General features: G+C 35.6%; 2 protein-coding genes across 3 annotated transcripts in view; one reads left to right on the top strand and one right to left on the bottom strand.

The window, feature by feature from the left end:
* The window catches only part of LOC117317927, a 42,979-nt gene extending 27,307 nt beyond the window's left edge, over window positions 1-15,672 (top strand). For both annotated transcript variants that reach the window (XM_033872897.1, XM_033872896.1), the window contains exons 16-32: window positions 620-685; window positions 1,167-1,211; window positions 2,227-2,313; window positions 2,843-2,914; window positions 5,380-5,415; window positions 5,916-5,981; window positions 7,563-7,610; window positions 7,955-8,026; window positions 8,310-8,393; window positions 10,004-10,048; window positions 10,500-10,574; window positions 11,910-11,987; window positions 12,610-12,663; window positions 13,080-13,151; window positions 13,494-13,657; window positions 14,552-14,671; window positions 15,520-15,672. In XM_033872897.1, the coding sequence (XP_033728788.1) occupies window positions 620-685; window positions 1,167-1,211; window positions 2,227-2,313; window positions 2,843-2,914; window positions 5,380-5,415; window positions 5,916-5,981; window positions 7,563-7,610; window positions 7,955-8,026; window positions 8,310-8,393; window positions 10,004-10,048; window positions 10,500-10,574; window positions 11,910-11,987; window positions 12,610-12,663; window positions 13,080-13,151; window positions 13,494-13,657; window positions 14,552-14,671; window positions 15,520-15,627 (1,292 nt within the window). In that variant the 3' untranslated portion in view covers window positions 15,628-15,672. The remainder of the gene's footprint in view (window positions 1-619; window positions 686-1,166; window positions 1,212-2,226; window positions 2,314-2,842; window positions 2,915-5,379; window positions 5,416-5,915; window positions 5,982-7,562; window positions 7,611-7,954; window positions 8,027-8,309; window positions 8,394-10,003; window positions 10,049-10,499; window positions 10,575-11,909; window positions 11,988-12,609; window positions 12,664-13,079; window positions 13,152-13,493; window positions 13,658-14,551; window positions 14,672-15,519) is intronic.
* Window positions 15,673-15,813: 141 nt separating this feature from the next.
* LOC117318040 (fibrinogen gamma chain-like) lies at window positions 15,814-20,682 on the bottom strand. The gene is made up of 3 exons (XM_033873041.1): window positions 20,616-20,682; window positions 18,813-19,168; window positions 15,814-15,819 (listed from the first exon to the last, which is right to left on the bottom strand). The coding sequence occupies exons 1-3, from the start codon at window positions 20,680-20,682 to the stop codon at window positions 15,814-15,816; spliced, it is 429 nt and encodes a 142-aa protein (XP_033728932.1).
* Between the last annotated feature and the right edge of the window lie 4,449 nt (window positions 20,683-25,131).

Raw genomic sequence — 25,131 nt, 5'->3', positions numbered from 1 at the left:
GCGACTTGTGTCTGATATGTACGGTACGTATTAGTAATATATAAATCACTATAGCGACTTGTATCTGTTGCGTATTCGTAATATATAAATCACCATAGCGACTTATGTGATATGTACGGATCGTGGTAGTAATAAATATAAATCACCATAGCGACTTGTGTCTGATATGTACAGTACGTATTTGTAATATATAAATCACCATAGCGACTTGTGTCTGATATGTACGGCACGTGTTATTAATATATATAAATCACCATAGCGACTTATGTGATATGTAAGGCTCGTGTTAGTAACATATATAAATCACCATAGCGACTTGTGTATAATATGTGTGGTCCGTGTTAGTAATATATATAAACCACAAGAGTCATTTTGTCTGATGTGTACGATACGAATTTTTGATATATATAAATCACCATAGGGACTTTTGTCTGATATATAGGATAGGAATTTATGATAATTATCAATAATCATCGCGATGTGTGTCTGTAACATTACAAGAGTAAAACAAACAAAAAACAAAAAACAATGGGTCAATTGTCTTGGGAAATGGCATTGTCTTTTATATCAGTAAATCTCCATCGATCATTAACTTCTGTGTCATTATATATTGTAACAGTTGTGTTCGGGAAGATGGCACAAACACCAAGTAACTGCTCATGTTCAGCTGCGACCCATCTATCACGTAAGTTATATCTTAGAAGTCTGTATCACATTCCATACATTGGTATACTTATCTATTTGTAAACACTGAATTGGTTCTTAATAAAACAAAATCATTATGTAATTAAGTGTAATTATGTTAATATAAATGATATATCATATCCAATGTATGATTTGCCCGTTATCTTCGGCTTCAATACATAGTCGGCAATCGGCATGTATACTGTTCGCCTCCTAGTTGTTTATCTAAAATACATGTCAATCAGTTTACAATATCATACACATAACACCATGGTTGCACTTGTCAATTGTCTGATGGAAGTGACATTGCCGTCACTGAAACGTAACGTCGTTTCCTTCTCTATCTAATCCTATACTGATATATACCAAAATCAATTCACACTGAATTGATTCATTGATGATAAAGATGAAGAAACCAATAATATGATAGAAAATAGAGCATGATAAAAAATACATACAGTTGCCTTTTGTTTTCTTTACAGACTTTGACCCCCTTGGGACATGCGTACACATTCCGATATATGAAGGTAATCATCGTATTATATATGTTTCACTTCAACACCTGTTCCATATGATTAACGATACTGGTTACAGTGTATCTTTTTGATATTTAGACTTTTGTTTGCAATGAACGTGGCTTTTTATCACTCACCATGTCCGTTGTCTGTCGACTAGATTTCGTACTCATCCCAACTGTAGATATGTCTCATGATTGAGTGACAGAGTGGCGATAATTCCTTAGGGCGCACAACTATAAGCAGTGCATGTTCTAATTGCAGTGCTAAATAAAAATTTTGAACAACATGATATTCAAGATTGCCATCATTGCAACTATCGTGTTTATTTTGCTATCACTATTTCATGTGGACAGATAGTACTATAAATGTAAAAAAAATACTTGTCTGCAACTCTGATGGGAGACATAAAATGAGGCAGTCATAACAGGGAAAATGTTTTGAAATTATTGTTATAGTTCTCCTCGACAGAAAGTGACACGAGTTCCTTTACTGAGTAGTTACGCATTTCTCACCAGTGTTAGATTACAACGATGATGCTGCCTTAACTTCCATCTGATATAATACTGAATATTGACTAGATAAGGGTACATATACAGGACCTTTTTCCGATTGTACTACAAAGGTTATTGTTGGTAAAACAAATACTGACCTGTGTTAATTTTCAATCTGTCGTAATGGAAATCGACTAAAAACGCCTGAAAATTGCGAGTATCTTGTTTTCGATTAGTCAAAAACTGTTGAGTTGATGGTTGAAAAAAAACATTATAATGTTATAATGATTTTACAAAGTGCCTTGCAAAATACTTATATGATCTTTTATATATTGGTTCATTTCTTTATACTTGATTTTGAGTAGACCAGCGAAAAAAACATTGATTACGCCAAATTACCATAGTAACCTTTTGCGACAAAAATGCACGAAGGTACATCGACAGCGGAAATAATCCCCACGCGTATAGTTTAGATACTAATTAAACTTTCGTGGAAATAAGAATATTCACAATTGTTCATGTTTTATTTCCAGAAATTACTAGTAAATACGTGTATAGTAGTCACCACTACCCTACCCAACATGGACACACAACTGCACCGTGTAACACCCACCATAGCAGTAAGTTAAGTGTATCCTTGGTCGAGTATTTGTGATGATGTGACGTGCAAATGCGCGTGTTTAAAGAATTTTAGAACATTCGTAGCTGCAAGCATTCACCGATATTATGATTGCTGTAAGTACAAATTATGTATGTTGTTTTCTGTGACATTTTTTGTCGATATGACAATTAGTCATTGCCCTGATCTATTTAAATCTAGTTATCGCCTAAAATTGGAGTTCGCCGAAATAAGTATATTTGTACAGCAACGAATGCAACTGCTATGGATTTGTCTTTTTTCATCAGTTAGTTAATGGTCATTACTAATATACAAAATGCATCAGTTATGACGTGAAAGCAAGCAACAATAAACAATTAGCAAAAAATTGAATAAAACTGGTTCAACATTTATAGTTATTTGATTTTAGTATGTCTGGTACTAAAGTAATAGTTTACGTAAAGATTCACGTTATGCCAAAAATAGATGAAACACGAAATACCGACTACAAGAAAGGCGATAAAATATTAATTCTGATAACATACTTACAGTATGGAGCTCACTCTACAGCCTATTGAGAACGGACTCAACTTGCCTCCATGATGCCATACTGAAGATCGCGTGTAAGTAGCAGGGAATCGCTATCATTGGTATTACTCTGACTTTTGTAATATCTTACAATGGTTTACAATACACTGTTTCTCTAACCGCATTTAATTTTCATCGACCTTTGATTACAGAGTCGACTGTAGCATATTTTTTCATCAACGCCATCTTTCGTAATTTCCTTTTCCTTTATACATTTTGATTTATTCACTCCGAGAATGGTGTTTTAGAATATGTAACCATTGTATATCAATTATATCAATTCAATGTTATAATGTTGGTACGTTTGAAAATGTAGTCATGCTGATTTTTTATTTTAATCCTTAAAAAAATATCAATTTTACTAATCTAACGTTTTGTATATGGCTACATATTCACTTACTGATTGGTTTATCTATCGACACTACAACACTGATAAAACACATTACCTAGATCAGAATAAATACGAGGGTTGATTGATATGTTGTGAGCTTCTTATTGAAGGAGGTACTCAGGGATGTTCTTTTTAAGTCCTACTATTCTCTGACTATAAAGGACCGTGTACCCAAGGGCTGGTCTCATTTGGTTTGTTTATTTCGATTTTAAGGTTGAATAGACAAGCGACTTTTGCAAAATGGACAAAATCGGCTAGAGTGAAAAGTCTGTCATTGCCATTACTACCATTCACAATTGTGGCTTTAAATTTATTGAACATTCGCCTGCTTCACTTGATCTAGCTCCGTCAGACTTTCATCTATTTCCAAAGCTAAAAACAGCTTTTTAAGACACCCTTACCCTAACCCTTGCCCCAACTCTCACATGCAGTGGATGACTTTCCTACCAGCCAAGAAAAGTAGTTGTATAAAAAGTGGCATTGAGGCCATTAAATACCGCTGGCAAAAGTATATAGATACTGAAGGAATGTATGTTAAATAATACAATATGTCCGGCAAAATTCAAATCCTTCAACACGAGGCTCACAACGTATCAATCAGCCCTCGTAGCTCAAAGATACCAGGCATAATGATGAGATAAATATTATGATACCATCGCATATGTACAAATGAGGATTTAGACATATTAACCCAAAAGTCCCATATCATTGAATTAATAAAGAATATCACAGACGCTATTCCGTTTGATACATTGGTATTATTAATGAATGAACGGCGGTTTCCTTACTGTCCTCGAATGGTGATCAAACGGTATTTTATATAAAAATATATAGGACTTCGAACTTCTGTTATCTGTTTGATTTTAAATCGTGTGTTTATTACCAAAAACCATGATATGTGATTGGTGGTTATGGAATATATTATTGATACTAACATCTTTATTGTCATGGCGGGAAAGCTTCATTGGTTCAACAGCTATCCCTTAAAACGAGATTTTAATCCTCATCCGGCTTGAATTATGTTATTGTATACACATGCGGGTTAATGTTGCATTGATAATTAAACAGAATAAAAATCGTGATTTTTTTAATAAATTCATTATTTAATCATTTCCCCGTCAGTTCTTTTTGTTTTCTCGACCGGATTTTAATGTTATGTATCCACCGTCCTTATCGGGATGTTTTCGTCAGTCCTCGTGTTCTCGCGTGGTTACGTGACCGGCACGAAATACTACATTAACACTTGGTCGTTAAATATTGCGAACGCACCCGACTAACGTATTTGCCCGTACAAACAAAAGTGATACACTTGTCCATCGTACTTAGAAACCGAGGAAAAGTGTTGTACATTCTTCTATTTATTCACGTACAGTTACATTACGACCTTATAAACTGGTATTAATTGACGGAGTGCCGATTAATTGACTACTTGTTAAATAATTTTGATGATGTTTGTCATTTTCGTAAGAATGTACAGCACTTTTCGTTGTTCTCATACAAATACATTCACGCTGTTTTATAGTCCGGTGCTCTAGAACGATTTATAGAGCAAATGTTAATGTCCATGCTTCAATATTCGAACTCTTCAGAGTTTTAAGTATTGAAATCGGCATATAGAAACGAACAAACGCCGATAGATAAATGCAATTGACCTTTATTAATTCAATTAATTACTTACAGATTGTTTCTAAAGAAATAGAGTATAGTTAGAAGTTTTCGATTGTACATGCACGTTTAAAGTTTCAACACTGTGGTAAAACCACCTTTCCCGTCGTTGCCATGACAGCCGATCCAAGCGGCGATCACGATTGCACTGACAAAGTGAAAGTTGAAGTCTTATAGGCAACATACCTTTTTTCCTAAACCTACATTCACAGCTCATATTTATTTATTATCTGTAAACAATGTGACGTCATCGGAATGTATAAGCTGCAACAATTTACAAAATTGCATATTTTACATTCGGGTAGTGTAGCCGAATGTAAACAATTATATGGCCATGTTGACCTTTATTACTAATACAAATGTTTCGATGGAAACTAGTTTTATTGAAGCTCAACTCATTTATAACATACTGATTTTACATACCATTTCCCTTTATTTTAACAGCAAGAAGTCACACTGAAGCGTGCTCTTGCCATACAGGTAATTGATGATACACAACGATATTCATAAAATCACCGTGTCATTTACCACTAATATAGTCTGCATAGTGGTACATATTTACATTGTAAAGCGGAACATGTTAACAGTGTTGTTTGTAGCGCCAATCTTTATACATGTTTCGTTATATTCAAGGGATTTATTCACTGCGAAAATATTAGTGAAATGAGAGCAAATCAAAGCGACATGCATATCGACAATTGTGTAAATGAATCATCCATAAAAAAGTATAACAAAGGGTTCCTTAAATTAACCATTAAATATCACTTCAACCAAATGTTCCTCATATCGGACAATTCATTCCATCCAATCCATTGTTCCTAAATTCTGTATAATCGCTGTCAGTTCACACTTATCCACATCTTAACGTATGACTATTTGTATGGATATACTATTTATTGGTATCTGAAAGAGGAAATTCCTATTTGATAGAACGATTAAGTAAATTGAACGTAAAATAATGTTTATATCTCTTATTGCAGCTACCAGTACCCCGGCACCACACCATAGTCACTCTGTAAACTGTCATGAATATTCGGGATATAAGGGTAAGTGTTACTCTTAAGTTAACATAATGAATAATTTTACAAAAATTGCCTCACACCTGACCTTAATTCAAATAAAACAAAACTAGTTATAAAAAATATTAAATGTTGATTTACTTACAACGCTTCAAACGTAGAATTTTGAGTATTAAATTGTGTTCTTTGAATACTGAACGAGCCCTTGTTCTTTTCTACTATGTTGACATAATAACAACTAATACCTGTAATTTATCACAGATTTGATGGCCTTGTTGTCGACGAATATGTGTTTTAATTAACTTTTATGATATTGTGCTCTTTGAATACTGATCGGAGACTAGTTTTCTTCTTTTGATATCTATTGACATAACTTTATCTCTAATTTAGTAAATTTAGATTATATTGTGATTACACTCGATTGTCACTGTATATAAATTATATCATGATTACACTCGATGGTCACTGTATATAAATTATCTTGTGATTACACTCGATGGTCACTGTATATAAATTATATTGTGATTACACTCGATGGTCACTGTATATAAATTATATTGTGATTACACTCGATGGTCACTGTATATAAATTATATTGTGACTACACTCGATGGTCACGGTATATAAATTATATTGTGATTACACTCCATGGTCACTGTATATAAATTATATTGTGATTACACTCGATGGTCACTGTATATAAATTATATTATGATTACACTCGATGGTCACTGTATATAAATTATATTGTGATTACATCCCGATGGTCACTGTATATAAATTATCTTGTGATTACACTCGATGGTCACTGTATATAAATTATATTGTGATTACACTCGATGGTCACTGTATATAAATTATATTGTGATTACACTCGATGGTCACTGTATATAAATTATAGTGTGATTACACTCGATGGTCACTGTATATAAATTATATTGTGATTACACTGGAGGATCAATGTATATAACTTATATTGTGATTACACTCGATTCTCACTCTATATAAATTATATTGTGATTACACTCGATGGTCACTGTATATAAATTATATTGTGAATACACTGGAGGATCACTGTATATAAATTATATTGTGATTACACTCGATGGTCACTGTATATAAATTATATTGTGATTACACTCGATGGTCACTGTATATAAATTATATTGTGATTACACTCGATGGTCACTGTATATAAATTATAGTGTGATTACACTCGATGGTCACTGTATATAAATTATATTGTGATTACACTCGATGGTCACTGTATATAAATTATATTGTGATTACACTCGATGGTCACTGTATATAAATTATAGTGTGATTACACTCGATGGTCACTGTATATAAATTATATTGTGATTACACTGGAGGATCAATGTATATAAATTATATTGTGATTACACTCGATGGTCACTCTATATAAATTATATTGTGATTACACTCGATGGTCACTGTACATAAATTATAGTGTGATTACACTCGATGGTCACTGTATATAAATTATATTGTGATTACACTGGAGGATCAATGTATATAAATTATAGTGTGATTACACTGGAGGATCTCTGTATGATGATGTCCATCTCAACCTGTTATTTATCACAGAGTTGATGGCAGTGTTGTCGACGGATATGTGTGTTAGTTACACGAAAGGTAAATATACACCAAATACGTAGGTAGCGCGATACTTTACGTTTCTAACGTTATATTTATATTATTTTTGTTTACGTTACTGATAATTGATAACTTATTATCATCAAAGAAATAAAAACAAATCCTGATATACTCATCAATATATTTAAAACTTTATCACTTTGCTGTTCAATTGTAAATTAATTCATCTTGATAGCAGCTCTTTCAGTAATGTTAAAGAAAAAGAGTTCGGCAATCGATAAACAATGGCTCGTGAATTGCTCGATTAGAATCTGATTATGGATACATTATATCACAAGCATATGATATTGGCTGGACAATGTAAATGTGTTGATTTTTCACAGTGTGGGGTCCATTAAAAATCCTTGGGTCACAGCGTCAGAGTTGCCTTGTAGAAGCTATAAAAGAAATGGCAGGCAAGTAGGAATTGTTTTTATTTTACACCGTTTGCCACTGATTGCTTGCATATTAATGTAATGTTATCATACTTACATAATGTTTTGTTATTGTATTAATACGGAGAGTAGTATTTACTTAATAATATTTTTCTTGTTAAGTGTTCGAAAAAAACCTTTTTCCGTATATTGTTAATAAATACAGTCATAAAGCCTTTGAATTTTTAAGATGCAGATACAAATTCCCATTGCTTTTAAGTTTGCTGATAACCTTATCATAACACAAACATTTGCTTCTTTTCAGGAAGGTTCAATCATTTTGACAGAAAAACTTGTTCATGTTCCCATAACGGGACGTATGATTTGGTATTCCGTAACGTACATGGAGGTATGTTTATATGTATACATGCACATGTAGGAAAATTATACTTCCTTGGTATAGCCGTCTTTGCAGTAAATCAGAATTACCTAACGTAGAATTAACATCTACTTATTGTCAGATTTTAAAAATAATTATCAAGCTGTCTTCATTTGTGATGCTTTCTTGGGCAATTTTTTTTCTCATAGAATGAGATGTTGTTTTGTTTGGATTACAACGTAACATTTGGTTTAAAACATAACAATATTTATATGTATCTATCAATACCGATGAGTATATTTTCCTTGCAAGTACGTAGCAATGTTATGGAACATTGGTGCCATGGGTGTTACCAGACAAATCACATCGATTGGCTCACACTGTCGTTAATATAAAACTAAATGATCACTCATTGGGAAATATTAAATTGGTATCTGACGTCATTTCGTTAAAGTTGGAAATGACTTTCTTTACTTATTACTCTCGGCATTTAACTTTCAGAAAAATGAGAACGAAATTATTCCACTAGGTATTAAAATAGCAATTGTATGAATACACATAATCTTAATCACCAGAAGAGGCAGCTGCGGTATAAGTCACAGCCGTCACCAGACAGGGACGGTTCTGGGGTTCTCCCCTCCCACCCACTTAGTTGACCACTTCATTATGTGTCGTTGAAAATGTTGTCCGACATTTTGCCTTCAGTTGTTAAACCCGTTTGATAACCATCGGATGATTTGAAGTATACGTTACCATTTCTTGTTTCTTAGAACCAATTAATTGATTTGATGTTTTAGATTTGCCTTCCTAATTTCCCCAAACGGTAATGTCATGCTACAATAGTATGTAGTCCTGTTTGGCAACATAAGTACTACGTTCTGTATATTACACTGCACAATCACATCGTATACATGCTTTTATCGAAATTCTCGCTACAAACAAACTGTGAATAATGAGAAGTTAATGACACGCGGATTTTATCTAGAAATATTTTCATATTCACGGAAGTGGCTTACTCCTCATGATCGATAGTTGCTTTATCGTGAAATAAAAAAGAAATAATTTGATATCAGTAAACAGTCTTGAAAATTAGGATATCATAGATTACATAACCAGACTACTGATATCCCTTAATACTATGTTAGGCTATAAATGGGTATGAATTACAATTAGATAAGCCAACATATAGCAAGGAATGATTGAGAATTTGTAACCATTTTGGTTATCATAATTTACTAAAACAATCCAGGAGCACATATATCAGAATATGTCATCATGATATTCACTCCTTATCACGACGGCACATTTATCTGTTGGTATGACGCTGGCCTTCATGGCCTGTGGGTCACTAGTTCGAGTCCCTCTATGAGCACTTTGTTCTATCTTTCAACTAGTAGTTACTATACCCCACTGTGTTCTAGTCGATCCAGCGGTAAATGTGTATGTGATAGGTTGGAACTGGAAATATTGCTGTGTAACACCTTGAGCGGCGAACGGCTGTCCGTCTGTACGTGGCCAATAATCACAGCTATATTGCCTTGATATAGGACATATCAATATTTAAATATGTAAATCGTTGCCATAATGTTTGATGACTGTTTTTATAATCGACGTCTGCTTTTAATTCAATACAAAACCAGGACATTACCAGGACTGTAAAGATAACTTCCGCAGTACTTACACAGGTAAGTGAACCCATTACCATATATACATTATCGTTGTAGTTCAAACGTTGTAGTCCAAATCATAATGAAAATAACATTATAGAATGTCTTATTATTTCATCAGAGTTTTCAGTGTTTTTTTTAAATATTACGATTTTGATAGCAATGACTTTACATACACTGTATTTGAATTCAATCTAACAGAAAAGTTGGTAAAAGTAATCGTTAGTACGTGATCGAATACAAATAATTTGCCTTTCTGTGTTGGATTGTATAAAAAAAAACTAGGCTGGGCAATTTCAATTTTGTCTGTTTCAATGATGATTTATTTGGTAAATGTACAGCCAAAGGAAGTATCATTTTTTAGTATGTTATATGACGGTATGCTTTGGCAATAACGTATTTATATTGTCTCTGTTACTTACTTGTGAGAATACGTGTCCTCGGTCATAATAAATAAGACTTATTACAGCTCTGCTCACCAATGTTCTCGGTCACCATCCGACCACAACAGGAAGTCAAGGGCAATGTATGACTCATCAAACAGGTAATTATCTTACATTCAAGGCTTGGACCACGTGATGTGGTGTTGCTATGGGATTTAGAACACAACGAAGTCCATCATAAGGTGGAAGCATGGTGGTTTAATGGTAGGGCAATAATTGATCTACATGTAGCGTTAAAAGACCTTTTTTCAGTTTTGATAATAGGCACCGCCATTTTAAATGTCCATGTTCAGTATTACATTATCATTGAATACGTCCAAACATTGATTCGTTGTATGTTTCCGGGGAGACAATATTCCACGGTAATAGAAGCCAGCAATATCATCACCGTATCAATAATGATAAACACGTGTTAACATCATATTCATTCATGTTCAAACATGAGTATACGTTTCACGAAAATAATATCTTATGCTTAATATATTAACTGGGTATTTACTCGCTAAATCTAATACCGCAACAATAGTGAAGCTAAATCCTCACAAATATTACCTACTATGCTGTTCACATAAGATTATAAGTACACCGTCAATGGTATATCGGTTGTAAGGCCCGTTTTGCGTTGTTTGCTTCCCTCCTGACTGGTTTTACATTTGGTACCTTCCCCTTCTTACGAGTCAAAATGACAAAACAGCTCTTTTAGGCAGTTTTGTGCCTTATCGCAACTATAAATATTTATTAATGAACCTATTTTCAGCCGCATTAACAATATTTCTTCGTTTAATATGATGAGCAATTAGTTGTGTAAACTTTCGGATTAGTATGACTATTCTGGCCTGAATTTCTTGTATCAAGTTCGAGATTTTCACTACAAAAAGAGTTGCTAATGGTTTAGTTTTATATAACAAAACAACTAATGACTTTGTTTAGGTTAATACACGGAATCGTTTAATGCCATGCATTAATCTAAAGAAGACAATAAATGTATACCTGTTTTATGCTCTACATTCCGTAAAAGGCGGTAGAGGTGAAACAAAAACCAACAGCATCACACCGTATAAAATATGGCAACAATGAGTATACAACTGTATCATATAGCACATACATCACATGGGGCCGCGGTGGCCGAGTGGTTAAGGTGTCCCGACACTTTATCACTAGCCCTCCACCTCTGGATTGTGAATTCGAAACCTACGTGGGGCAGTTGCCAGGTACTGACCGGTGTTTTTTTCTCCGGGTACTCCGGCTTTCCTCCACCTCCAAAACCTGGAACGTCCTTAAATGACCCTGGCTGTTAATAGGACGTCAAACAACAACAAACAAACAATAGCACATACATCATTTGATCATGAAACTAATACAATCACAAATTACATGCTTATTTTGAAGTATGAACATGTAAAAATTATGTTGTTATATATCATATTTGTTTCCAGTGTGGGCACAGCTTCACTTATTGGCAGGGACTACCAGTCGAACCTACTGTCTCATGGATCTTATCAACCATCTAGCTTGTAAGTCTTATATGCCTACAATAATGTATTGCTTTATGTTACTCAGCAACCATCTAGCTTGTTAGTCGTATATGCTTACAATGATGTATTGCTTTATGTTTCTCAGCAACCATCTAGCTTGTAAGTCTTATGAGCCTATAATGATGTATTGCTTTATGTTTCTCATCAACCATCTATCTTGTAAGACTTACATGCCTACAATAATGTATTGCTTTATGTTTCTCATCAACCATCTTATGTCTTATATTCTTAAGCGTTTGTTTATCTTTAACACTACGTATAGCATCATATGAATGCTGGGGTAGAAATGGCATTCATACATTCTTTTCACAATTTATACATTAGAAATACAACTACGTAACCGTATTGTAGCATCATAGTAATCTTACAGTACCTTCCATAAATAATAACAATAATATTCTTCTTTTCTTGATATTTACACTCTTTATATATATTGTCTGTAATATTCGTGATTGTACTAGAATTTGAGTGATTTTACTAGAATTTGCATGATTTTACTAGAATTTGTGTGGTTTTACGAGAATTTGTGTGGTTTTACGAGAATTTGTGTGGTTTTACGAGAATTTACATCACATTTAATATCGGTATTATCTTTTTTCAGTGTCGACTCATAGTCATACTGACACGTGCGCTTGTCATCCTGTACATGTAACCGGTAGGTTTTCGGGGCTTTCTTGTTAATACATTCTATTGGAACTTTGAAAACATAATCTTGTTTGTCTGAATTTTGTACGAGGGATGCTAAAGCTTATAAATATCAATGTCTGCAAACATCTCGCCCCTTCTCCATCGTAAAATCACATCTTGATAATATCGGTTAAACTAAAGAATTTGCTGTATTTGTCCATGACTTCCAAAAGTTATGAGTAAATCTCAAAATGAGAGATATTGAATTTGTCCTTAAGTTTATACTATATTTGTTTCCATTCATTCTATTTCGGAAGCGCTTAAAGCTGTTGGTATTTAACATGTGCGCTAAATGGCAATACAGATGTCGCTTTTAGTTTCCAATATTAGTAGAATTATTATATATCTTACCCAACAAATCTATAAACATTCTTTTGAGAATAGTACCTACAACACCTAGGCCTGTGACGATCCACCCTACGTCACATCCAACCACTACTCAGGCTGCAGTGACAGGTACGACCAAATGTCCGTCGTTGTATCGAATTAAACGTTTAACATGCAAGGGATGCCTTGTGTTCAGGGATATATTGATAAGATTAACGTCAAATTCATCAAAGAGCTAAAGATAAATTATCAATAAACAATTGAAGTTGTAGTTTCTCTAAATGCAAACTGTTACGTTTTGCAAATACTTGAAACGGTACATTTTTTTTTATTTATTTTATTCTTATTTATTTATTTATCTATTGATTTATTTTGCATATTTAATGTCAAGTGCGTTGAATTGCAATGATTTCTAGAGCAGATATTCACGAATAACAAATACATCAAGCACCTTGTAACGTTTATTTTAAGTTAACTCATGCCAGAAGTTGGAAACCCTCATAGCCCTTGCCCATAATTCGTACCTTGTGGACAACGCTGCCCCATGTCCATCAGGGGGACATTCGAAAGCTGAGGCGACGGTGGTAGACCTCTGCAGTGCCCCAGCATCTATATCCTGGCATAAGGGATATAATGTATGAAGTTTTATTCCTGTGCTTTGTATACCGATACAACTTTTACGTGTATATGTGTTTTACGTGTGATATAGGCCTAATGCTCGCGCGCAATTTCCGCTGTCGTATAACTTTTAACATGTGAGATTCTTTAAAAGAAGTTTCATAATGTAGGCAATGCTTTACGTTTCCTAATTGTAATTTTTGTCACAGGACAGAATGTTTCCCCTTGCAATAGCTTCTGTGAGATAGAATTAAGAGCCAGGATACAACCTAACCTTTTATTTCAATTTGTGTTTCGACAGCTTCAATAGGTGTTTTCAAATTTAAAAAAATACTCTTTTTTTTGTTTTTTTTTTGAGTAAAATCTTTTTATTCAGGCAAACCATTTTGATATCACAAATATGTCCTCTCACAGGAGGGTTTGCACACGTCATTCATTCTACTTTTTTTCACATTCATTCTACTTGCATATTATGTCTTTAAATATAATTCATAAAGTAATCATTTCGGTAATTCTCTCTCTCTCTGTCTCTCTCTGTCTCTGTCTCTGTCTCTCTCTCCCTCTGTCTGTCTGTCTGTCTCTCTGTCTCACTGTCTCTCTCTGTCTCTCTCTCTCTCTCCACATAATTGTTTGGACAAGTAAATATACAAATAAAGTAATAATAAATAAATCAATCAACAACTCTTTCAAAAAAAGAATACTACAAAAAATAATGATAATCAAGTGAAGAAAATAAATGCGTAAATATGTTGTTGAAATTTTAGTATTAATCTGAGTAGATACTGTAAGTTTGATATTATTCATGTTTTGTAAGATACATTGTACAATTTCAATGAAAGTACATGCAGATGGGATTTGCATTGGATGTCTATTGTAAAGAATAGGGCTTATTCTGAGGTTTTAATCTGCAGGTATTAGACCACTGTAAGGATATCCCACAGTATTCCGCAATAGCTGCGTTTGCGGGAAACATTTACCTCGGTGATGGATTGGCTGGTATTTTCATATCGTGTAACACCACAACTATCAAGGTAAATGTTTGTAATATATGAATGTTAACATTATAGGTTTCAAATGTCTCATCGATCCAGCTAAGTATCTGAATATAAACATTTATGTAAATATGCTTGATTTCAATGGCCTAGGATTGCACAAATGACATTCGGTATGTTGTAATTGTGAATTCGATACAGCAGAGTCAAAGTGAATTTAAATGTATCATACAACTGTTCGTGTTTTTCCTTAAATATATCAATATACATAGATGAAACATATATATCAATGTAAACATCTTGAAACTGCCTTAATGGACAAATGTAGTGTGCGAAATACTTAATGTAAGCATACACAAATTTCAAACGTCTCAGAGATCAAGGCACTCTAGAATATAACACGACGCGGTATAAATGCTCATCCAAGGAGTGTTGCTCTAGTATATGTTTCTGTATTTTTCACATTTATTAAAAAAAAAAACAGTTCGTCGATTTTAGTAATCAGTCAGATATTCCTCAAATTGCTTTCTTTGTCTGTAGCTGTATTTAATCTTTAAACAATATGTAATACTAACTCTGCAATTGTCGTCTTAGTGAAATCCGCTAGTCCACTTAAATACATGGACATATTCAAACGTTCTAATATCTATTGATAATTATGAAGGATGCCTATAATATATTAGAATATTAGATACATACAGCCAGATGTTGTATTTGTAGTATAGGGCGCCTTCCAATTTAGGGTTGGTACTTCACCATCATTAATGGCAAGCTAGCAGCATAGTTCAATAAAAGATTCATCTATTTAGTTTTACTCCTTAGGTATACTAAACATGTATTGAGGTTCATTTATAGTGACTGATTTGAGTGATGACTTCATATTCCAGATAGCAACTCAGCGCTGTGATCACCCTATGGAGGTTCTTACTGTTGTGAGAGGTTCAAGAGACCAGTATACACACATGGCGGAGAATTATTACACCATACAGTGGTGAACTTTCTTGGAAGTCATTGAAAGTAAAAACAAAATATGTCATTTATTTTATACGTGTTTTTATGTCTCAGTAGAAGATCATTCATACTAAAATATGTCAATTGTCGTTTACAATGACAACTTACAAATATGGCGGTATGTGTACTTACCTACACATTTACCAAGGAAAACAATTGTATTATTTTCCTTATAGCTAAAACACAAAAAGAAGATTACAAACTGAAAGCAATCTTGTTGCACGGGTTAAACGGCATCGCTATGACAAAGGAACAAATGATGATGGGCACAAAGACGACTTTTATTATCAGGGTTATATGAGGACGGGTGTCAAAGAGACACCAACAGTCAGGGTCTTATAAGGTGGGTTGTCAATGAGACACCAACAGTTAGAATCATATGATGATGGATGTAAAGAGGACAACAACAGTCACGGTCATATGAGGTCGGGTATCAAGGAGACTCCAACAGTCACGGTCATATGAGGTCGGGTATCAAGGAGACTCCAACAGTCACGGTCATATGATGACGGGTATCAAGGAGACTCCAACAGTCAAGGTCATATGATGACGGGTATCAAGGAGACTCCAACAGTCAAGGTCATATGATGACGGGTGTCAAGGAGACACTAACAATCACGGTCATATGATGACGGGTGTCAAGGAGACTCCAACAGTCACGGTCATATGATGACGGGTGTCAATGAGACACCAACAGTCAAGGTCATATGATGACGGATGTCTATGAGACACCAACAGTCGAGGTCATATGATGACGGGTATCAAGGAGACTCCAACAGTCAAGGTCATATGAGGTCGGGTATCACGGAGACACCAACAGTCAAGGTCATATGATGTCGGGTATCTAAGGAGACACCAACAGTCAAGGTCAATTGATTACGGGTATCAAGGAGACACCAACAGTCAGGGTCATATGATGACGAGTGTCAAGGAGACACCAACAGTCAAGTTAAAATGATGACGAGTGTCAAGGAGACTCCAAAAGACAGGGTTATATGATGACGAGTGTCAAGGAGACACCAATAGTCAGGGTCATATGATGACGGTTGTCAAGGAGATTCCAACAGTCAGGGTTAAATGATTACGGGTATCATGGAGACTCCAACAGCAAGGGTCACAAATGGACGAATAATATTTGTTATCATGAGGACGGGTAAAAAGAACACACCATCAACCAGGGCCATATGTCGACGAGTGTCAAGGGGGCAACACTAACCGAGGGCAAATGAGGACGGGTATAATGGACAGAAGAACAGATTGAAACATATTACGAGGGGATTCATACAGAGACAGGTCGACCATGCTAATGTGATGTGGACAAAAGTCAATAAAGCGGATCATGAAATCAAGGAGACTCAAACAACCATTTTCATAAGAGAACATGTGTCAAGGAGTAGTTAGGACATATGAGGACACGTGTCAATGAGTTGTTAGGACATACGAGGACACGTGTCAAGGAATAGTTAGGACATACGAGGACACGTGTCAAGGAATAGTTAGGACATACGAGGACACGTGCCAAGGAGTAGTTAGGACATACGAGGACACGTGCCAAGGAATAGTTAGGACATACGAGGACAGGTGTCAAGGAATAGTTAGGACATACGAGGACATGTGTCAAGGAGTTGTTAGGACATACGAGGACACGTGTCAAGGAGTAACAAGGACGTTTGAGGACATATGTGGGCGCATCAGAACATGTGTCAGTGAATAGTTAGGATATATGAGAACATGTGTCAATGTGTATTAGGAACATATGAGAAGATATAAGGAAATGTGTCTTAGAGTAGTAGGAACATATAAGGACATATCTCAATACTTAGGATGTTTTTCAAAGACAAAACGAGGAAACGATATGCGAGGTTTCACATTGCCTTAAAAACATTTTATTTTAATATATTCATACTCATAAACAAAAAAACAAACGTCGTTATGATATATCAAATGTACACATATATGAACTTATTTGACAATATGATAGTTGTATAATGAACATATATAAACCAACACGGCAGTGGTAGTTCTTCTATTAATACATCAACATTTGTGTCCTCATAATATGTTTATCAGTTATAGTCACACATATGATTATTAAGGTAACATCACATATTACACATTCGCTTATAACAGTACATCATTTGTCGTGAAACTGGTCTAGTTCGATCATTGGCAACTTGATAACTTATTTTTTATTTTGTCTGTTTTACGTTATGAGTGTTGGTACGGCCTTTAAGAGTATAAAACAAGAAATGATTATACAGATGTAGAACTGTACAGTATCGCCTACTGCTTGGGTCAAAGGCTCACCTGATTATCTATTTATCTGTTACAAAATATCATATACCAGCAATAACTTCAAACCGTGGCCTTACACCAACATAAAGCCTTCAATGTGTTATACAAAACACACTTTTATGTCACAAATATTCCACATAAAAGTAGAGATACTGCAAAACGACGCACTTTAACGGGAACGTTATTTTGTGGATATCTAACGTGAATCTATTGCGATACATTACATATGTACTAATGACAGTTTCAATATTTACAACTGTTTTGCGATACAAAGCTTTTGGATGTTAGTTTTATGAATCAATGTGACTATATCCTATTTAATTCTAGAAAGCTGAAATAAATACGGTTTAAATGCATTTCGTTTTTTCAAATAAAATGCTCTAAACTTTGTAGAGTAACAGTAACAACATTAAAAGTCAAACAAAATCGGCCATAAATCAGTGGTCGTCTGAGTTTTTTACAAGTACAATGTACCTACAAACTTAACGAATTTTAAAATCTATATACATGTATAATAATTTACAGTAGAATGAAAACAAGGTCACTGAGACCTAGTTAACCAAAGTGCTGTTCCCCACGCAGACCACCCAGACAGGCCATTGTTCCAGAAAAATTCGTTTTGGACATCTAAACGATCCGAGTTCCCACCAGGCCACAATCGGCCATTAGGGTTACACTCGGTACAGTTATTGAACCACCACCCTGCTCCGTGAACTGTTGCACAATTAAAACCTAGCGATTGGTCATTGTCATTATCGTACGTACTAAATTGTGAACCATTTGAGTATGCTAAACTGTCATTCATTGTTAATGTAATACCATTCTCTACAGGGAGGATATAAACTGAAGAGTATGACATGGCGTATTTATTTACCTCGTCTTGTACAACAAAGTTCTTGTAAACAATGTTTCCGATATCACTATAACCATATCCAACAGCTTGTATGAGAAGATCATACTGCCTGCTATTAGTTAAGTAGTAGGCATTCTGATTCCCCCACCAAAAGTCCCTGGTACCGTCATTTTCTTCATAGATATCCCCGAAACAGTCTCTGTAGGAGGTCCAGTCCCTGTCGAACGGAATACCACTTGTGTAATGACGTAGCTGCAGATAGGTCCGAAGGTCATACTCCATCCTACACACGGTCGGTATGGGTTCTGGTGCCAATGGTGGCTGTATCAGAAACGTGCCCATCTGCCCCGGGTAGTATTCGTAGCCTTCTGTACAATCTACAAAGCAAAACATTATTCCTAGTTATTATGATACATTTTCTCCGGGTTGGTAAGTTTGCTTTTTGACATACTTTTTGTGTATCCAAAACAATTTATATTTTCTGTTTTTGTTTTTTTTTTGGGGGGGGGGGGGGGGGTTGTTTTTTTTTCAAAGTTTTTTTGTATTTATGATAACGATTATGACCGAACTTGACTCGCGGATTGTAGTCATTTAACAGATCTTGCAATATTTTAAGTGCAGATTCTACCATCACAGATTACCTTTTTTCATATCGAACACTGTAATGACCAAATTAATATTGTCTTAATATAGTATCAAAAGTGAGAACATTTTCTCTCAGTTGGTATCAGTACTCAGAATACGTAATGTTCAGTATCCGTTTTTCCTCAGAGTTCAGAATGGTAGATCTCAAGGTACGAGTTACTATATCATGATATTAATAGAAAGCATTGTTATTTCTCTTCAGTGGCGGTGTGACAGAAAATTTGTTGCTCGTGAAAAAAGGTTGCTAGAAGTACATATGCGCATGCGTCAACATTCCAGAGTGGCATGCGGGGAAAAGTGGAAGTGTCGATACTGACGACTAATATTTCCACTGTTTTGTACACTATATCAACCTATAAAATGACTCTTAACGAAAACAGACATGTTATATGTCATAATAAAGCATCCGCTGAGTTTCTCTGGAATTACAGATGTACTTTAAGCTTCCTTACTTAACTAGACAATCTCATTTAATAGGAGTGGGTACTACCACTCTAAGGAGATAAGTTCCTTTTGCATAACTCAAACGTAATGCAGTTATTTTTGATACGGAACTGGGCAATTTCATAATTTCAACAAAGATATAATTTTCATCAAATTATGCTTTACAATTAACTTAAAATAAACATTCTAATTTTCAATTTTTTTCACTTACAAAAATTGTAATTTCTTTCACATTACATGATGTACAAATAATGCAAATATTCCATGTATAGAAATCATTTAAAAAGTGGTAGTAATTCGATAAATAATGTTTAACTGAATGAAAACGAACATTCCAATTCAACCTTTCCTTTCTCATACATGTGTTTTCCTAGGAAATAGGTTGCTGTTACAAGATGTATAGATAATCCAAATATCTAACAAATGGAAACATTTTTAAAAGTGCCATTCCGACTAATTTCGGCTGAAATTCGATGGGATCTGTCAAATCATTCCATCAGATCTACTGACTGCCTAAAGAAATTCAAAATCAAACTTTTTTCTAGCAACTTTTTTCACGAGCAACAAATTTTCTGTCACAGCGTGTGATTACTATTATTACATTTAACAGAAACCACAAATGCAAGTTAACAATAAATACTGATATATGGATAAGCGTGGATAAATATAGTAAAAGGTTAACTGCATATTTTGTTTGAGACGACACAGTATAACCACTACCAAGCGTTGACATACCTTCCATAAGACGTTCACATGTGGTCCCTATATATCCGTTGACACACTGACAGGAATCATTTACCATGGCGCCCCCATTCAAGCAGGGAGTCGGTACGGTACTGGTCTGAAAGTATAAAACATTCATGTCTGTATAACCGTCGATGGAACATTAAGCGTAAAACTGCCTTCTTTAGTATTAAATGTATTGTCCTATAATTCGCGTTGTGATTAATTGTTTGTAATGAAACTTTATACCGGAATGTATGAATGAATGAAGTACGACGAGTGAGAGCCCTCTTGTACGAGGACAAGTTTGTGTTTCTCAAAATAAAATCTAGTGGAAACTGAAAAAAAAAAGTGTTTGCAATCATGTGAGAGTTATAAAACAACAACTTTCCAAGGGAGTCACTTTGATACTTTATATTTCCGGTTAAACGTTTAAGTTTCTTTTGTATGCAACCTTTACAGTATTTCGCGCTGTCATAGGGAATTGTTCTTGTGACGTCACGTCTTCAGGCGACCGTTCAAGGCAAAAATACAATCAAAATTTAACTGCAACATTTTAACCAATATATTCCACCATGAGGATATCCGCCTAACGCATGAAACATGATATTCCGAAAATTCCAAAACTTTAGGATATTCCGTACCCCGTAGAGTCTAATTCAACAGAGTCTAACACATTAGCAGATTTGATTGCAGTATAATTTCCCAATGAATGTCGAGTCAACCGGGACATGTGAACCCCATCTTTACATAAACATAGGCATGTTACTATCCAGAAATGGAACATTAATAATTGGGAAATTGAAATCATCACACTTATAATACAGCTTAGTTGTAAGCTCTTCCTTTATGATGTAAGTAAATGTACCAAATGTTGATTGGTAAAAAGTTATTTCTCTTTCAATCAACACAAAATAAAAGATTATCACAGATTTTAAAGAAACAATATCTTAGAAATATCATAAATACATTATTATTACGAGACAAAAACGCAGAGATTTGTTTTTCTTAAATATGTGAATCTACGACTACATACCGCCATCAGTGGTTCCACATTGCTACCGTTTGTTGACAGCTGGTAATATTTTGCCTGAAGATTGCCATTTCCATTTGAACACGCACTGTCCAACTGCGATGAACTCAGTTGGCACGTTTTAGGTTCCAGGTATACGTAGTTGAACGATGAGCAGTTGACTTCACTCAGACATTGCCTTGCACAGGAAATTTCACTGCTCACTTCAACGTACTTATAGATTAAATTTTGGTCTAAAACTGTCGCGGGACAATCATTTCGTGTTGAATATGTTACCTGTATGTTGTCTGTAAGAACAACAGACAGTATGTTGGAGACAATTAACATCTTATAAAACATTATTTTAACCGATATGAATTTCATACTGAAGACTGCCTCGGCCGATCTCCAATCGCCACATGTTTAAATTCGGGTTACCTACAGTATATATTGGATCGTTGTCCAATGACAGCACAGTACGTCTAATCGCACTTACAAACTACTTCGATCCAGTTACCCCAATATGTAGCCCATGGATATGGTACGATGGATGGCAGGTCATATCGGGTTTAGGGGAGGGGTAGTTATGTATGCGTATATACATAAAGCATGACATATATCGACCATCTTCACCACACGCAGTTGTATTGTATACACACTTAGCACCTTTTCATAGAGAAGATCACATACTCACGTGCATTTTATCCAAGTTCATTTTATTCAAGGTCAATTTATCGAAGGTCATTTTATCCATGGTCACTTTTTCAAAGGTCACTATCCAAGGTCGTTTTATACAAGGTAAATTTATCCAATGGTATTTTCTTTTGGAATTGTCATCTCACTGTTTATCACTGGACGTGGCCGCTGTCACCATTCCCTAAGGAAGGTTCGGAAGTTACCCTCATGGAGTGCGTTAACTTGTAAATTATGTTACAACCGTAGAGTACTTAACCCCGCAGATTACCTTATCCCGTAAATTACATTACCCCATATAGAGTAATTACCCCCGCAGATTACCTTATCCCGTAAATTACATTACCCCATATAGAGTAATTACCCCCGCAGATTACCTTATCCCGTAAATTACATTACCCCATATAGAGTAATTACCCCCGCAGATTACCTTATCCCGTAAATTACATTACCCCATATAGAGTAATTACCCCCGCAGATTACCTTATCCCGTAAATTACATTACCCCATATAGAGTAATTACCCCCACAGATTACCTTATCCCGTAAATTACATTACCCCATATAGAGTAATTACCCCCACAGATTACCTTATCCCGTAAATTACATTACCCCATATAGAGTAATTACCCCCACAGATTACGTTTACCCCCGCAATTAAGTTACCCCCGTGTATTACGTTACCCCCGCAGTCTACGTTACCCCCGCAGATTACGTTACCCGCGTATATTATGTTACCCCAAAGAGTACGCTTCCCACATAGATCACGCTTCCCCCGCAGAAATGCCCACAACAAATATATAGGTCTCATGTAAGTTAATCATCAAAACAATACTTAACTGACGAGAGTCGTATGCTTAAGTTTAATATTCATTGCTCGGTATCAATTATTTAACCAACCAGTGCAAGTACTACCCACTTATGTTTTACGACCAATAGAAAATGAATCAGTTTGGTAGATGAGACTTTCGTCTGTAAAATTATTAAATGTTCATCTTTATTAACATTGATATTCATACATGCAGTTATTGTACTTAAATTATGTCGACATTTTGGTTCGCGTATATAACCTTCAATACATTCTAGTTCACACCACATAGTGTCGACATTATTAAGTAAATTTGATTGTTTATATAGGTTCATTTAGGTTAAAAGGATATTGGTTTGAAAACAACTTGTATTCTTCCGAATTCTCCGTAGATACTAGTTCACTAATGGAATCTTTCCCTACCTTGAGGGTGTGACAGAGAAATCTCAACCTGAGGGGGAGATTCTTGAATGTCCAACCCGAGGCTTGCCGAGGGTTTGGACATTCAAGAATCTCCCCCGAAGGTTGAGATTTCTTTGTTACACCCTCAAGGTAGGGAATGATTATTATTCTCCCACCTCTTTTCTTTATGTGTTTTCCCATCGGCGATCTCCGTCTGTTTGTAAACAAGTACGCATGTAAAAAAAAACGCGGGAAATATGCACACATTTCCATTCATCCATTTCACGTGGGGTGACGTCACTCACTCATCACTGTCCGACTCGGAGTAAATCACACGAGGTCGCTTTGAAATCGACTTTGTGTTGTCATTATGGCTGTGGAGAGGGATGTTAAATGTTCCCCCACTGATTGTGGATCCATAAAACACCGATCTTGTGACATCAGACGGAGTTGGGCACAAGGAAATGCTGTTGTGCGATCTTTTTACTTGTGAGAGTTGAACAATTTTGTCGCGATCGGTGCAGGTAGGTGCACTTGTGCTCTCAGTTTCAGTTGTAGGCCTACAGTTGGGGATTCATTTGTATTTGAAAGAATGGCAGACATTGTTTGTTTTTGGAAATTGTTCAGTTGTCTGTAGTTGTTTAGAGACTGGGGATTTTGTATTATTTTGTACACAATTTGTTTGTTGACGTAGCAGACGACGTAATGTAAACAAAAAAAGTAGTTCCGGTAGTAGTGTACTTCCGGTGAAGAAAGTGAGCGCGTGCAATCTGTCACGCCCTAGGGTATGACAGATTGCACGCGCTAAAAAAGACAGAGAAATCTTGTACACTAAAAACGGGAGACAAATCAGTGAAAGGTGGGAGAAATCTAGATCTTCGGGTTGATTGTTTGCCCGTTAGAGCAAGGCTTTGTGTTCTGTTTCTTGGCTGAGACACACCGCGGTCTTTGATGATACATGTAGGTATTACGTCTACTTAAGTGAGGTATCAATATAAAGTCGAAATCAGAGAAGGCTGTCATTCAATAGCCAAATAAATTGACAGGACAATATTGCACAAAATATATATAGAATACACATCCGCAGTAACAAAGTGGTTTCATCTTTAAGACCATTCCTGATATGCCCCTTGCCGCGTGTGTCACATTGAAACCATTCCTTATATGACCCTAGCTGTTGTTGTCTCATCGACATCCTCCCTCATACGACCCTGGCTGTTAGTGTCTCATTGACACTCTCCCTCATACGACCCTGGTTGTTAGTGTCTCATTGACACTCTCCCTCATACGACCCTGGTTGTTAGTGTCTCATTGACACTCTCCCTCATACGACCCTGGCTGTTAGTGTCTCATTGACACTCTCCCTCATACGACCCTGGCTGTTAGTGTCTCATTGACACCCTCCCTCATACGACCCTGGCTGTTAGTGTCTCATTGACACCCTCCCTCATACGACCCTGGTTGTTAGTGTCTCATTGACACCCTCCCTCATACGACCCTGGCTGTTAGTGTCTCATTGACACCCTCCCTCATACGACCCTGGTTGTTAGTGTCTCATTGACACTCTCCCTCATACGACCCTGGTTGTTAGTGTCTCATTGACACCCTCCCTCA

This window comes from Pecten maximus, chromosome 19 (assembly GCF_902652985.1).
Source record: "Pecten maximus chromosome 19, xPecMax1.1, whole genome shotgun sequence".
NCBI lineage: Eukaryota > Metazoa > Mollusca > Bivalvia > Pectinida > Pectinidae > Pecten > Pecten maximus.
The sequence above is the reverse complement of the archived record's forward strand: the minus strand, read 5'-3'. Positions and strand labels throughout refer to the sequence as shown.

Excerpts from the sequence above, each read along its gene's own strand:
- LOC117318040 (XM_033873041.1), bottom strand. The coding sequence starts at position 20,682 with ATGGTAAATGATTCCTGTCAGTGTGTCAACGGATATATAGGGACCACA. Across the intron at positions 19,169-20,615 it reads ATGTGAACGTCTTATGGAAG|ATTGTACAGAAGGCTACGAA; the intron begins GTATGTCAACGC and ends TTTGCTTTGTAG.